This window comes from Dermacentor albipictus, chromosome 6 (genome assembly GCF_038994185.2).
Source record: "Dermacentor albipictus isolate Rhodes 1998 colony chromosome 6, USDA_Dalb.pri_finalv2, whole genome shotgun sequence".
Classification (NCBI taxonomy): domain Eukaryota; kingdom Metazoa; phylum Arthropoda; class Arachnida; order Ixodida; family Ixodidae; genus Dermacentor; species Dermacentor albipictus.
In genome coordinates, this window is record NC_091826.1 from 105,499,005 (window position 1) to 105,515,439 (window position 16,435).

Here is a 16,435-nt window from a genome sequence, read left to right on the forward strand (position 1 = left end):
TAACGAAGTGAAGGAGGGCAACAGTACACTGCGATTCGGAAGCAGTAGGGCATGTCAGAAATTTGGCGTGTCAGAAAGTGGCACACGCCATCTTGAAGTCAAAGCTCTGGGTCCGACTGTGCCACACCACCGATGTCCACCGAAACGAACGTTAGCCGAGGCTTAACACCATCACAATGAATCGCGACGGCCGATACCGCCTAAGCTGAAAACAGAGGTGCACAACCGATGAAGACTGCCGAGACAAAGACGCTGAACATGTGAAGGTGGCGAAGGCCCTGATTCGTTGACTCTTGATTGCAAGCGCAGCTACGACGTACTTGATTCACTGTGTTTTGGAGCTTGCCGTGCCATCTCCGCACATTAGCAGCTGTACAAGATTTGCAAAGACTCCGAGATTCGCAACGGGCAAGAAGTCTCGGAGGTTACGTAGAACGGAGAGGCGGCAGCCGCCGCTGCCTTCTGGCTGACCTCGCGTCAGTTAGATTTTTTTCCGATTTTGCCTTCTCTCGCCGTTCTCTCCGTTTCGGAGGCAATACAGCCTTGTGTGTAGGCAGTAGGCGCGTTTCTCTGGCCGTGTGCCACGCGAGCGTAGTTCGAATTATCCGTGAGGGAACCTTCTCGCGTTCGAATTAACGGACTTTTTTATACATAGACTTCTGTGGAGCTTGGCCGGACCAAATCGTACAGTTCGAATTATCCATAAATTCGAATTATTGAAGTTCGGATTAACGAGCTTTCACTGTACAATTGAAACCCTACCGTTAGAAGTGTCAAAACGTGCTGTTGTTTCTATGAAAAGCGCGGCAGAAATTTTATTAATGAGATTATTTGACCTGCGTAGTCTTCTTAAAATTACGGACACCATCAACAATGCGCTTACTGGACGCAATAACAATGTCGTGCAGGTAAATTTGATACCTTAAGTGCATAGGCTTTCTTTAGGAACGGTTAATTTGTGTGAAACACTGAAACGTCGCCTTAAACATCGCGATCAGCTCGTAATTGGCTGCACAAGTCAATAGCGTTTTCTTTACTCTTACCTCTATTCTCACGTGTTTCCTGCAGGCGTAGTGTGTGTAGTCTATTTTTTTCTTGAAGCCGCTACCGAAATCCGAGCCTTTTGCGCGATGGTCTAAGCGGGAACGTTGGGGCAAGGAATGCTAAGACAGGTGCTGCAGCTACTAGAGTCCCTGCCAAAACATCACTGAGAAAGTAATCGGGCAAAGTATCGCACTCCTTTTTCGCACGCCACCGACGCGGGTGTCAGACTTGATTACGCCGCACACGGGACACTTCCTAGATTACCTAGATTAATAGATTCCTAGATTAATAGATTTCCTAGTCGAGCGCGGGCTGGCATGAGCCGGAAGGCATTTTGCGTCGCTTGACTTGGTGCTGCGTTTGCTGCAATGTAGCGAGGAACCACCAAATTAAAGCCCCCTGTTTATCATCTTCGTGTGAGGGAAAAGTGTCCGGGTGGTTCAACAGAATTAGCAGGATATAAAGGTTCGTTTTAATCCCAGCCACGGTGGTCGCATGTGGATGGGGGCAAAATGGGAAGAAACCTTGTACTTATAGGCTTAGGTGTGCGTTAAAGAACCCCAGTTGGTCCAAATTATTCCGCAGTCCCCCACTACGGCGTGCCTCATAATCAAGTCGTGGTATTGGCATGTGAAACCCCGTAATTTAATTTTCAATTTAAAAGTCAATGTTCTCGCGACAAAACTAAGAAAATAAGAGTAAAAAAAAAACGCCTTGGATTTGAGAACAACTATGCATTTCAACCTAAATTGGTATTATGAAACTCCTTTTACTTCATTGAAAAAAATACTGTTGATAAAATTGTCATTGGTCATATAAAGATTCCCTTACGTATATAGTAACCTCTGTATTAGGCTACTTGCATTCGAAATGTGCAGGGAATAAAAAATCTGGCCACCGTATCGTTACAAAAAACATATACGAAGTGTACCTTCTAGTTCTAGTTCTAGAGACGTAAGCACACTATAGGCTATGTTACGAATCTTTTCCCGTGTCGCTAGTAAATAAATGCAGTGCAGTTTCTTAATCTATGATGCGCGCTACTGAAACCGGACAACTGTCATAGCGCTGTTGTGCCGACTATTTTCCATTGGGCCACCTTGTCAGCATTGCTGTAATCAAGAACTGCTACCGACTTGCCCGGCTTACCATTCTCGGGAAAATTGTACTCACCATTCGGCCATTTCATCACTTTTCTTGCAACAACCAGCCGGTTTTATACGCATGCGAAAGTGACTAATTTTCTAAGCCGCGAGGAAAGAATACCTTTTTTTTAATTTTGTATTGAAGAGTACTTTTATAATTTATATACTGGCGCTTATTTTTATAATTCACAGCGCTATATGACCTTAAAAAATAACAAAAATGTTTTCTCTCCAAAACTTGGTGCAGTCATTTTCTGCGCGTTATTGAGAAACTCTTGCCCATTCTTCTCAATAAAGGAAAGCGGATGACACCGTAGCGATTTCGGCACGTAGAGTATGGACATCATTACATCTTTGGCAGGAGACAATCTCATATACGGTATAACAAGGTGCTACAGAAGAAAACAGTTGAGATAATCTCGTGTTTTGCGATACCTCGACGTGAATTGCATTCTGGGGTTTTGCGCGCCAAAACCACAATTTGAACCACGGTGCAAGAACTCTCGCAATGCTTGAATTTCGGCTGACGTTAAAAAAAACCGCCGTTGGTCAAAACCAATCTTGAGGGCTCCACTACTCGCAACTATATCGCGCCTTCGGCACGCAAAATTCCGCAATTTAAATTTTAACTCTATCGTGCCGCAACTACGGCAACAAGCCGCGTGTTGATCAATCATTTATTGAATGTACGCTCCCTATTCTCCGTCAATATGGGCTTGGCGACGGCAACCCGCGCGAACTTGTTCATTTTTACGCTCCCGTTGGAGGGACAGGAGCCCTCGTCATATATCTCGAAGGCGAGGTCGAAGAACGCCCAGCCCACTCTGTGGAACACCACGTCGTCGAGGGGCATGACGAGCCGGCGCATCTGCAAAGCAAGCGTCGCAAAGATAGTTGATGAAGCGAATCACATTTCCAGTTAGGGTTCAACGGTGCGCAAGCAGAAAAAGAATGAAAGTTAAGCCACTGGTCCTGAGGACCAGCTTCGACTGGCGGACAGAGCGCGACGGGCGGAGAGTAACCACTGCTCTTGAAATAAAGTTCCATTTCTCTATCACTCACTCGCGGCAACAACTAACACCTCGATGTTATGAAGTTGAAGGAGGAGGTGCACATACTTGCTTTTTTCTATTACTATGTCATAATGATTGGCCGCTAGGAAGCGCGGAGTTGTACTGTTAGGGGTTGCACTATAGGCATGAGCCGATGCAGAAGACTGCCGAGCACCGCAGGAGAAATTCGAGAGATGCCTTATGGAATACGGCAGTCCGCAGCGAGGCCAGCTTGATCTGACGATTTAAGCGAGTTGCAAGCAGAGTCCCGCGTGTGGCAGTGTTAAGGCCTAATTAGCACAAAATTGCAAGTAAATCCTAATTCAGAACAAAAAACGCCCATTGCGTAAATTTAAAATAAATGTTTGCCTTGGTAAAACGACATTTTAAATATTACATTCTTATACCTTCGACCTTCAGGGTCAATCACGATTACTTCGTCATATATTTTAGTTCGGTATTAAGCGTTTAGTCACATCGAGGTTTCACTGTTAGTAAATTTCGTTTCTATCGTGCCAAAAATACCAAAATACCAGGGTTATTATAACAGCAGGCTTGACAAATTTGAGAAAAATAAAACGAGAAGGGTGGCGACACCGCCTTGAAATTCGCACACAAGCTGGGCGTGATGTCATTAACTTAAGCAGAGCCTGCTCGTAGCCATGGTAGTGGTTTATAGAGTAAGATGGACTACTTTCTATTCTATTGAATTCGAACACTGAAGTCAAGAAATGTTCAGAACTCTAACTGCGCCACGTCCTCCAACATACAAGTAAGAATTGTGGAACCCAACAAGTCACACTGATATACAGGCTCTAGGATTTTGGCACGAAATTCAAAGCTGGTAGTTCAACTCTTCATCTGATAATCAACATTTTATCACGAATTTAGGAAAAAATAGGCAGAACACTGCTCAGTCTAAAGCGCTTTAGCGTCTCTCCTCTACGGCCCTCCAGAGGGAAGAAGCGATAAAAACCACTAACTGTGGAATGCCGTGTACAATAATGCCAATAATTTGTTGCTTATTGCCAGGCAGGTACATTGAGAATCTTTTTTTTTAATTACGCATCCGATGTGGCTATTGAACTAGGATCACAAGTACAAAGGCCCAATATGATACAAAAACACATGCAATTCTTTACTGCGAAGTCAAGCAGCGTTTTAAGACGATTGAGGGTTTATAAAATAATAAATATATTCAACTGTAAATATCCACATGAAAGGGCGCAGTAAAATAATGAGATTCTCACGAAAGCTCGCTTCCTTCTTCACCCAGAAATTAAAGATAAAAAATGTTAGCAGGCATTTGTGTTGCTAGGCATAACTTTAAGAGACAGAAAGAGAGCGGTTTGGATCAGAGAGCAAACGGGTATAGATGATATTCTAATAGACATTAAGAGAAAAAAATGGCGCTGGGCAGGTCATGTAATGCGCAGATTAGATAACCATTGGACCATTAGGGTGACAGAATGGGTACTAAGAGAAGGGAAGCGTAGTAGAGGACGGCAAAAGGCTAGGTGATGCGACCAAATGAGGAAATTTGCGGTTGTGGAATCGCTTTGCGCAGGACAGGGGTAATTGGAGATCGCAGGAAAAGGCCTTCGTCCTGCAGTGGACATCAAATAGGATGATGATAATGATGATGATGATGATGATGATGATGATGATGATTCATGTTGCAGAGCACTACAGCGCGGACTGCAATCAACTTTCTTTGCCAACAAGAAACTCTCCGCGCCTGGGCCACTGGTAAGTTTCGGCACCCAATCTCGACGCACATGCTATTGTAGCCACTTTGAGCTTTTGGTGCATAATTTAACTAAATCATTCTTGAAGATAAAATTTATTCGTTCATTGAAAAAAAAATAAAAGTTCATTGTCTGTCTGTCCGTCTGTCTTGAAACCTGCCAGTGAATATTGCCACGGTTGGAAGCCCTCCTAAACCTGAATCATCCTAGCATCCGAAACTGCTAATGCTTTTGTTGAAGAATGACGTCAGCGCATGGACGTAAGTCTATAGATTCACCTTCCGATGATGAGGCCGGCAATTTCCCCTGCTTATTGTAAGGAGGGTGCAAATAAACTCGTGTTTCCGTTATGTGAAGAACCATCCCTATAAATATATTATTAGAAAAGCAGAGAATAATACCTTGAGAACCAACACTCAAACATGCTGCTCGCCATACAACACTTTCTCCAACTAAAACGTGCGGGAAATAATGGCAGGTTTATACCATTTGCAGTGTTAACAAAATGTTACTTTCTTACAGATCGAGCCGCACTTTCCTTCTTGCTATCTATGCCGGCGTTTAATCGCAATCGCGCTCACCTATCACTGTTTCCAGCATGTTCCTTGAGCACTACTACATCCTCAATGCAGATCGGAAAATTGTGATAGAAAATGTTCCACGGCGTTTTGCGTGGTAACACTGTTTTAATGGACACTCAGACCAATACGCTTTCCGTTGCACAAAAATATCGGGTACCATAAAAATTGGTTCTCAGTCTCTAAGTTTTATATCACCTACGCTGCCAGAGGCAGGCACTTCACTACTTTTTTGCTCTCGGACTTAATAGAGAGCACTGAACAAATAGCATATCCATGTACGCCATCACTGAAGCAGGCACTAGCTCTGTTAGGTACGATGAAATATGCTTCTCGTGTAGCTGAGTGTGAGTATCCCACATTTCATCATCATCATCATCACCACCACCATCATCATCATCCTGGTTACGCCCACTGCAGGGCAAAGGCCTCTTCCATACTTCTCCAACTACCCCGGTCATGTACTAATTGTGGCCATGTTGTCCCTGCAAACTTCTTAATCTCATCCACCCACCTCACTTTCTGCCGCCCTCTGCTACGCTTCCCTTCCCTTGGAATCCATTCTGTAACTCTTAATGACCATCGGTTGTTTTCCCTCCTCATTACGTGTCCTGCCCATGCCCACTTCTCTTTCTTGATTTCAACTAAGATATCATTAACTCGCGTTTGTTCCCTCACCCAATCTGCTCTTTTCTTATCCATTAACGTTACGCCTATCATTCTTCTTTCCATAGCTCGTTGCGTCGTCCTCAATTTAAGTAGAACCCTTTTCGTAAGTTTCCAGGTTTCTGCCCCGTACGTGAGTACTGGTAAGACACAGCTGTTATAAACTTTTCTCTTGAGGGATAATGGCAACCTGCTGTTCATGATCTAAGAATGCCTGCCAAACGCACCCCAGCCAATTCTTATTCTTCTGATTATTTCAGTCTCATGTTCCGGATCAGCAGTCACTACCTGTCCTAAGTAGATGTATTCCCTCACCACTTCCAGTGCCTCACTACCTATCGTAAACTGCTGTTTTCTTCCAAGACTGTTAAACATTACTTTAGTTTTCTGCAGATTAATTTTTAGACCCACCCTTCGGCTTTGCCTCTCCAAGTCAGTGAGCATGCATTGCAGTTGGTCCTCTGAGTTACTAAGCAAGGCAATATCATCAGCGAATCGCAAGTTACTAAGGTATTCTCCATTAGCTCTGATCCCCAATTATCCCTACTCCAGGTCTCTGAATACCTCCTGTAAACGCGCTGTGAATAGCATTGGAGAGATCGTATCTCGCCGCCTGACGCCTTTCTTTATTGGGATTTTGTTGCTTCCTTTATGGAGGACTACGGTGGCTGTGGAGTCGCTATAGATATTTTTCAGTATTTCTACATACGGCTCATGCACACCCTCATTCCGCAATGCCTCCATGACTGCTGAGGTTTCGACAGAATCAAACGCTTTCCCGTAATCAATGAAAGCTATATATAAAGGTTGGTTATATTCCGCACATTTTTCTATCACCTGATTGATAGTGTGAATATGGTCTATTGTTGAGTAGCCTTTACGGAATCCTCCCTGGTCCTTTGGTTGACGGAAGTGTAAGGTGTTCTGATTCTATTTGCAATTACCTTAGCAAATACTTTGTAGGCAACGGACAGTAAGCTGATCGGTCTATAATTTTTCAAGTCTTTGGAGTATTCTTTCTTATGGATTAGGATTATGTTAGCGTTTTTCCAAGGTTCTGGTACGCTCGAAGTCATGAGGCATTGCGTATACAGGGTGGCCAGTTTCTCTAGAACAATCTGCCCACGATCCTTGAACAAATCTGTTGTTGCCTGATCCTCCCCAGCTGCCTTCCCCCTTTGCATAGCTCCCAAGGCTTTCTTTGTTTCTTCCGCGTTACCTGTCCCACATCCCACATTTATAGCTGTTCAAGCACCTACACATTGCACACACAAACAGACAAAAAAAGACAAGCGAGACAGTCACACCTACGCAGCCCTGTTTGTGCGCATGCTAGTCTGGTGCCACTTTTTTCTTTGCGCGGTCCCGAGTACTCGAATACGGCTCATTCATGTGCATGAAAGATACTGGACACGAAATCTGTCAAATTCCGCGTAGCCATATTTGCCGTAACGGAACAATAATCGCTGCGCAGTTACGCGATCGACATGGACACCTCAACGGTTTCTGCATCGAAAACACAGTTTTGGGTGCGGTTTGATCTCCCTGGGCATTCCGTCCGGAGACCTCACCGAGCAGACCCATAATACAGACGCCGAAAGGTCGTTAACGGCGCTTTTATGCTGTTATCGCAGGTCCGCTGTGGTGGAAGATGATGATATGTAGTGTTTATTATTGCAAGGGCCAAGTGTGGCCAAAGAGCGCGAAGGCAGTGTTGATGAGTACTGATGTGACGTGGCTGTAGAGAGGCCTAAAATTGAGAGCTATAAGTTGCTTAAAATACATAAGGAATAAATATATGAGAATGGCAGAAGTAGGGTATGCTATAAGTATAGGATGTACAACAACGGTATAATAGCGTTTCATGAATAAAAATGGATAGGTGATTGTTGTTGACGAGCAGATCCCTTGAGCCCAAGGGCCCGGAGGCACGTGCTGTAACAAAGGTTCACATCGCAACCATGGCCTCTCGCAAGAGGCCGTGTTACGAATTTCTTGGACAGAAAACTTGCAGCGTGTCAACGTTTTTTAAAGAGGCTAAGGTAGATTGCATGTGAAATAGCGGTTCTCTGCCTAGAAACAGTGCCAGGTGAAGTGGCATACACTGACTGTATGCTAAAGGGAAGTGTGTTTTCCTCTCGACTTATGTTTCGCGGCATTCTAGGAAGACATGCTGAACACTAAGTGTGTCCCCACATCTACTACACATTGGACGCTCACCGCCAGTCAACAAAAAGCTATGCGCACCGTAATTGTGCCCTGTTCTGAGACGACAGAATAGGACATCACTTCGTCTGGACTTGGTCAGTGATGGCCAGTATACTAAATGTGGCTTAACTATGTGGAGTTTATAAAGGGTTTCAGCGTTCCACTTATGCTGCCAGTAAGTTCTGTGTTTTTTCCGTAAGTATGGCTTTAGGTCTGAGACCGGAACGGCTACGGACATGTTGCAAGCTTTTGTGTCTAAGGAGGTAGCAATTCGGTCTGCCAGCACATTACCTTCAATACCTCTGTGTCCAGGCACCCAACATATCGTTACATGTTGGCCAGAGGCATAAATAGTACAGAGGAGAGAGAAAAGATCTGCAATTTCTGAATTTAGACGCATCTGTGTAATACTCTGGACACGGGTATTTAAATTGTAATCCAATTGACCATGCATATGAATGTGCGCCTCTGGAGCGTGCTTCGTTACCTCCACAAATGACGTGTCACAGTCAATGATTCGCGACAACCACGGTGGAAACGGCTTGCTAGAAGCCATTAGACGATTTTCATGAATAGGGACATCCATCTCCCCGCTTAGCTTTCTCACACGGATCGAGAATGGCTCTCTGGCTGTAGGTTTGTTATGAAAGAGTGTTGCAGAGGTCATATCGTTTATGGTGCGATAACAAGAACGATTTTTGTTAGCATGTACTTTCAGCAAATAATTAAAAGTAGAATATGACCGCTGCAGATCGAGCGACCATTCATTCGATTCGACATAGAGGCCTTGTATCGGACTTGTCCTAAAAGCACCGGTGACGAGGCGGATGCGAAGCTGATGCACAGGGTCCAGCATCTTGAGAGCACTGGGTGTAGCTGAGTGATACACAACGGCACCGTAGTCTAACCGCGATCGTACAAGGCTCCTGTAGAGGTTCATGAGGCATTTCGTGTCGCTTCCCCATGTTGTATGTGACAGTATTTTCAGGAGGTTCATAGTTTTAAGGCATTTAGCGTTAAAATACTTGATATGAGGAATGAAGGTTAGTTTTGAGTCTAGTATTATACCTAAAAATTTATGTTCTGTGTTGAGTGGTATGTGTTGTCCATGCAGCATAATATCAGGATCTTGTAGCAAGCCTCTCTTTCTAGAAAAAAGTACACAGAAGCTCTTGAGGGGGTTTGGCTTGAAGTCATTTTCATTTGGCCATTTTGAGACCTTGTTCAGTCCGAGTTGGACTTGGCACTCGCAGACAGCAATGATACAAGACTTTACTCCTAGTTGCACATCATCTACATATAGTCAATAAAACATTAAGGATGGAATGACGTAGTTAAGGGAATTCATTTTCACAATGAAGAGGGCGCAACTAAGCACGTCCCCTTGTGGCACACCAGCCTCTTGAGTGAATAGCCTGGACAGGGCACTGCCCACTCTAACACGGAACGTGCGGCTAGTCAAGTAGTTTTCTATCATATTTAGCATATTGCCACGTACGCCCATAGCCGAGAGGTCTCGGAGGATTCCGAATTGCCATGTTGTGTCATAGGCTTTCTCCAAGTCGAGAAATACACAGAGAAAAAATTGTTTGTGTGTATATAAGCCTCTCTAATGTTTGCCTCAAGGCGAACAAGGTGGTCTGTTGTTGACCTACCCTACCTGAAACCACATTGAAGGGGATCAAGTAGACGGTTGCTTTCCAGGAAATAGATTAGACGCCGATTTACCATTTTTTCATATAACTTACACATGCAGCTTGTTAGTGTTGTTGAACTATAACTACTGGCTAATGCGGCGTTTTCGCCTTGCTTGTGAATTGGGATGACAATCACTTCTTTCCATGAGGATGGAATATGCCCAGATACCCACATGGCGTCATAAAGAGACGGAAGTGCGTTCAATGTTTCTGGATGCATAGTCTTGATCATTGCATACACTATGCGGTCACCACCTGGTGCTGAGTTGCTACAGGAAATGAGAGCAGCCTTCAGTTCAGCGAGACTAAAGGGACGGTTGTAAGGTTCATTTTCGTTCAAGGCGCTCTCGCTTTATGCGTTCCTTGAACTTTAGAAAAGTTGGCGCATAGTGTGATGCACTAGAAATATTTTCAAAATGCTTACCCAGGAAATCTGCCTGATCTTTCATGGTGTCGCCTTGAGCGTTTACTAAAGGACGTGGTGGTGTTTCCCTGCCCTTTAATCTGTTCACCCTGTTCCATACCTTACCCTCATCCTTGTACGAATTGATACTACGTATGCACCTTTCCCAGCTTTCTGGCTTAGCACGTCGACCTGCTCTCCTGCCCTGTGATTTTGCCTTCTTGAAATTAATAAGGCTCTCCGCAGTCGGAGAATCGCGAAGCAGGCCCCAAGCTTTATTTTGTTTTTTCCGTGCCTCTTTGCATTCGACCTTCCACCAAAGCAAACGACGCTTATTAGCAAGTCCGTTAGTCTGTTTTATGCATTTTCACCGGCGTCCATAATAAAACGTGGTAAATATGCCACAGCATTATCTATGTTTAAAGAGCTCAAATCACCGCACTCTAAATATGTAATCTCCTGAAACAGTTCCCAAATTGACGAGTCGATTTTCCATCGGGGAATCTGTGGAGGGCATTCAGCGCGTTTTGTTAAAGTTAAGAGAATAGTAAAGTGGTCACTTCCGTAGGGGTTTTTCAGGACCTTCCACTCAAGGTACGGCATTAGAGATGGAGAGGTTATGGTTAGGTCTATTGAAGAATATGATTTATGTGTAGTGCTATAAAAGGTGGGTTCTTTATTCAGAAAAACTGCACCGGTATATAAAAGAAAGTCTTCTATAGTACGCCCTCTTGCATCACAGCGCGAGTCGCCCCATAACGTATTATGGGCGTTCACATCACCGGTTAAAATGAATGGCTCCGGAAGCTGATTGACTAGCGTTTCAAGTTTCCTTAGTTGCAAGCGATGTTCGGGTGGTATGTGGAGGGAACAGACCATAAACAACCTGTCGAATAGACTCGCCCTAACCGCTACTGCCTCAAAGTTAGTTTGAAGGTGGAGGTGTTGGCAAGCAACTGACCTCTGAGCTATAATAATCACGCCACCAGACGCGGCATGACCATCATCGCGATCTTTGCGGAATAATGTGTATTGTGTTAAGAAATTTGTATTTGATGTTTTCAAGTGTGTTTTCTGAACGCAGAACAGCCTAGGGTTAAACTCTTGTATTATTTCTTTGATGTCATCTAAGTTGTTTAGAATGCCACGGGCATTCAAATCAATAATTTGTACATCCATTTTATTAGGATGATATATGTTCTGTGTTCAGGTGTGTAGTGGTGTAACTTAGGTAACAGGACCGTCGCCTGGCCCTGTTATGGGTTTTATGTTTGTTTTGGTGAGCTCGAGAGAGCCACGCCGTTTTTTCGGCACCAAACGTGCCGGTGTTGTGTCCATTACCTCCTGGGAAGCACTGGATGCCTGCGCGTGCGGGCTCCTAGTTTCTTGATCAGACCTCGCCTGGCGAGGCGTGGTCTTGAGGCCCGACGTACCCACGGTAGCCGGCCCCTCTGTGTCTTGGTGGGTGGAGCAGATTTGACTGGGGCCACCTCGGGGGCGGGGGATGCCACAGCCAACGACTCGCTGTGCGCGGGCCGGGCAGGTGGCGCAGGCCGGTGCGGCGCTGCCCCCTGACGCGTCGCATCGGCATACGTTGTGGTGTGGAACGGAGAGCACCTTTTACGTGCTTCCTTGAAACAGATATTTTCGTCTACTTTTAGGCTGATTATTTCCTTTTCTTTTTTATAGTTGAGACAAGATCGGGAGTATGCTGGATGTTCACCTTCAGAGTTTACACAGTGAGGTGTTGCTTCACATTTATCTGAGGCGTGGCCTTGGACTCCACATTTCGTGCATGTGAGTTTACCACGGCAGCTCTGCGATCCGTGGTCAAATCTTTGACATTGGAAGCATCTTCTTGGATTAGGGATGTATGGTCTGACAGCTATCTTTGTGTATCCAGTTTCGATTTTTTGTGGCAGATCGCAAGTGGCAAAGGTGAGGATCAGGTGCTTTGTAGGAATTTCTTTTTTTTTTCTTGTGATGATGATGCGCTGCACGTTGGTTACATTTTGCTCTTTCCAGCCTTCTAATAGTTCTGTTTCGGACAAGTCGTCGAGATCTGCATCCGATACTACACCGCGTGCTGTGTTCATAGACCGGTTGGGTGAAACGTTAACAGGAATATCTCCAAATGCCGCAAGTGTGTTTAGTTTGTTGTGCTGTTCTTTATCACGGATCTCAAGCAGGAGGTCCCCGCTCGCCATTTTAGTGACCTTATAGCCTGGGCCAAGTGAATCAGTCAAGCCTATTGCAGCATGGAATGGGGATAGAGTTCTAGCTGGTTTTTCAGTTCTTTCGCTATGCACAACTTGGAATCGGGGGAAATTTTCTTTTGGTTTGAAAAGGATTATAATTTCATCGGTGCGTCCCCTCGTTTGAGGGTGACGATCAAGTAGACGTGGAAAAGCAGGTGTTCCCACAATATTTCGGTCATTTTCCGTGGCAATAGCGGCCACCCACCACGGAGCACAACAGGGGGACGCTGTAGCAATTAACGTGTAAGGCTGCAGACGCCAGCCGTGCATTGCTGCTATCACCTAATATAACATACCCAAGGGAGGGCACATACACACAGTTAACGCTAGCCACCTAGGAAAATTAGGAAGTGACGGAAGAGATGAGATGATAGGACAGTAAAAGAAAGAAGATAGGAAAGAAAAAGATTGGAAAGGGGGACAGGAAAAGGCGACTGCCGATTTCCCCCGGGTGGGTCAGTCCGGGGGTGCCGTCTACGTGAAGCAGAGGCCAAAGAGGTGTGTTGCCTCCCCAGGGGGGCCTTAACGGCCTGAACACATGGCATCGGCTCAACCCCCAGGATCCCCCTTTCCCCGGGCACGGCTAAGCCGCGCCCGGCTACACACGGGACGGCCCAACCCTCGTGTGCTCGGGTACGTGGTGTCGCAACACACCAAACGCCTGCTGACGCAGACGCCCCTGCTGGGCTGCGGTGGAAGGCAAGACGCGCACTACCGCATAGTTTGCCACAACCAAACGAGAACCCACTCTAGATAGCTTACCAGGCACGAAGTCCTTTCTATTTGAAGCAACTATTCTTTGGTGTCGTTTCTCACTTAGAGCAGAAAACTTGTGCAGCCACTGGACTACACTCTAACACAAGTTCTTTTAGAGCGCAATTCTTAGGCGCCCATTCCTGCGGCTAGCGTCGGCGTCCCTCGGCGTAACCGAGCGAACGAGTGCAGCAAAGGATGCAAGAGCAAACGCGGAGCACAGCGGGGGCAGAAAGGCAGCGACAGCGAAAAGGGCACCAGGAGGAATGGGGAGAAGGAAGGTATGGCGAAAGCCTGAGAAGAAAAGCGTAGTGTCGCGCACGATGGGGCTCTGCGGCGACGATGGCTACGGGATTGCGGCAAAGTAGCGCGCGTCGTCGGTTCACCGACGACGTCACCGATACTATATATTGACACACAGCGTTGCGTAAATGAACGTCTGCCTGCGGCGGCTGCTGTGAATCGCACCTCTCGCGATCTCCCGATTAGCGAGGCCATCGCGCCACATTTCTTTCCGTTCGCACCGTGCCGCACGAGACAGATTGTCCGCGCCAGCCAATAAATCGTTAAACTTATAAGCGATAAGCAACAATTTAAAAAACATTGATCAGAAAGAATACCCATAGTGAAACACAGGGCTCCATAGAAAATGTATTGGGAAGCATAGGGGAGTGCCAACTGTAATTTCGAGGTGGGCCAACTTAAATTTGGGGTGGACCAACTTAGATTTGGAGGGGGCCAATCTAAATTTGGGGGTGGCATGATTGAAATTTTAGGGTCGGCCAACTTAAATTTAGGGGTGGGTAAGCGCGGAATACGACTACAACTTTCTCCAAGGAAACGCATAGCTTATATAGGATGTAAGGAAGCTCTTTCACTTACAGATAGCGCGATAAACAAGAATTTTCCAAGCTTTCTCACGCTGTGCGGTAGTTTATTTTTTCTGCTCCTTACCGTATTAGTTAACCTGCTTTTATCCTTCCCCCACATAATAGATTATGAACTGCTTTATCTGGCGGACACCTCCAGTCACAATGATGTCGGAGTAGCTTCGCAGTATAGCACAGCCGTTGAAATGGAAGCGTACACGTCGCCCTTAGGATTCGTACTCAACTTCCGAAACTCACTCATAGTGAACACAGTGTACCCTAATAACGGAAGCTGTATAGATTTTCAGTAAATCGAAGCAGAGGAGCAAACGTGCGAGTAATACCAAGCTGCCGCACTGCAACAGCAGCGCCGTTAGCTCTCGCGACCACCGCGTAGGCCTGAGTTGGTTCTATTAATGTTGGTCTATACAGCCGATGCGGCTGCGCTCAAACTTTGCATTAGGGAGAATCGTAATTGTCGGTGAATTTTTGACTCCGTAAACGTCGATCGCAGGGCTCTTGAACGAGCATGTTTCTCTTTCGCTGGTTGTTGGTGCAGCCAACGTCGTCACAGTGCCAGCCGGATGAATGATCTTTGTACATAGAGCTCAGCAGATGCCTTAATGCAAAAAGATCACGTATTCGTTACGCCTATGGCAGAAAGGATGTTGCACATCCGCTGCAAAGGTTTGTGAGCAGTGGTGCTGGCCAACACTCCCAAGGTTAGTTCTAGCAGTAAAAGATAAATATCAGCATTGCCATTTGTTGGGCGTGTTGGTAAACTGACTTGGAAAGCATATTTAGCGCGAGCAAACAAGGACGGAAGGGAGACGACATCTAGCGCATTGTGGTGTCGTCTCCCTGCCGTCCTTGTTTGCTGGCGCTAAATATGCTTTCCAAAAGATAAATACCCAAGAAAGTGGTTGGGAAACGGCGCCGCGGTAGCTCAGTGGGTTAGAGCGTCGCAGGCGTATTGCGAAGACATGGGCATGTTTTTCCAACCACTTTCACTGCCATTAATTTCTCAACTCTTTATTTCAATTAGTAAGGACGATTTCCCGTATCTTATGCTTGGCGGCTATATATATATATATATATATATATATATATATATATATATATATATATATATATATATATATATATATACATAGCCGCGAAGGATAAGTAATCCTTGGCGGCTATATATAAATCTTCATATGTATATATATATATATATATATATATATATATATATATATATATATATATATATATATATATATATATATATATATATGTGTGTGTGTGTGTGTGTGTGTGTGTGTGTGTGTGTGTGTGTGTGTTAGCGTCTACCACGTGAGGATCTTAACACACTTCACACAAACTTTCTTTTCTATTTCACGCTTCCAATACTACCGGATTAAAATGTGAGCACGGCGGCTTCAGGGACACTTGGATTTTGAAAATCGACGGAAAATAAGCGCACAGGAAATCTGCAATGTGTCATCTAGCCCATCTGCAAGTGTTGGATTTTGAAGGATGGCTGTACGACGAAATGCTCCTTTCGAAAAAGAAAGCAATATTTGGCATCGTGGTATTCTACTTTAGGGCTCAGTACAAAAAAAAAAACAGCACAAGGACGGTGTAACGGACGTGGACAAAGCGCTCACTTCCAATAGACATTTATTTTCACAAGTGTCGTATACATGCTAGGTGTGTTTTTTAGACCATGCAGTATTATGAAACTTATGGCAGATAGCACAATGGCAGTCATTGAGCGGGATTACTCAAAGAGGCTGGCATTACTTGCACTAGAATTTGAAATGCATAATCGACTAATTCACTAAGATTCAGTAAATGTTTTAATGATTACTTTACGTACAGCACATATTGCAAATTACGAATTGCAGCCGGCTAGTTCACAAGGCGTATCTATTTGGAGCGAATTTTCCGGATGACCGAAATTTCCAGATATTCACTGCTGTAGCGCACGACAAAATACGGGGGCTTTCAGTTACTTTTGTGCTTTATC

At 45.1% G+C, this 16,435-nt stretch overlaps 1 protein-coding gene across 1 annotated transcript in view; it reads right to left on the bottom strand.

The window, feature by feature from the left end:
• Positions 1-2,862: 2,862 nt before the first annotated feature.
• The window catches only part of LOC135904999 (uncharacterized), a 64,260-nt gene continuing 50,687 nt past the window's right edge, over positions 2,863-16,435 (bottom strand). The window contains exon 9 of the mRNA XM_065435998.1: positions 2,863-3,057. Within this exon, the coding sequence (XP_065292070.1) occupies positions 2,863-3,057 (195 nt within the window). The remainder of the gene's footprint in view (positions 3,058-16,435) is intronic.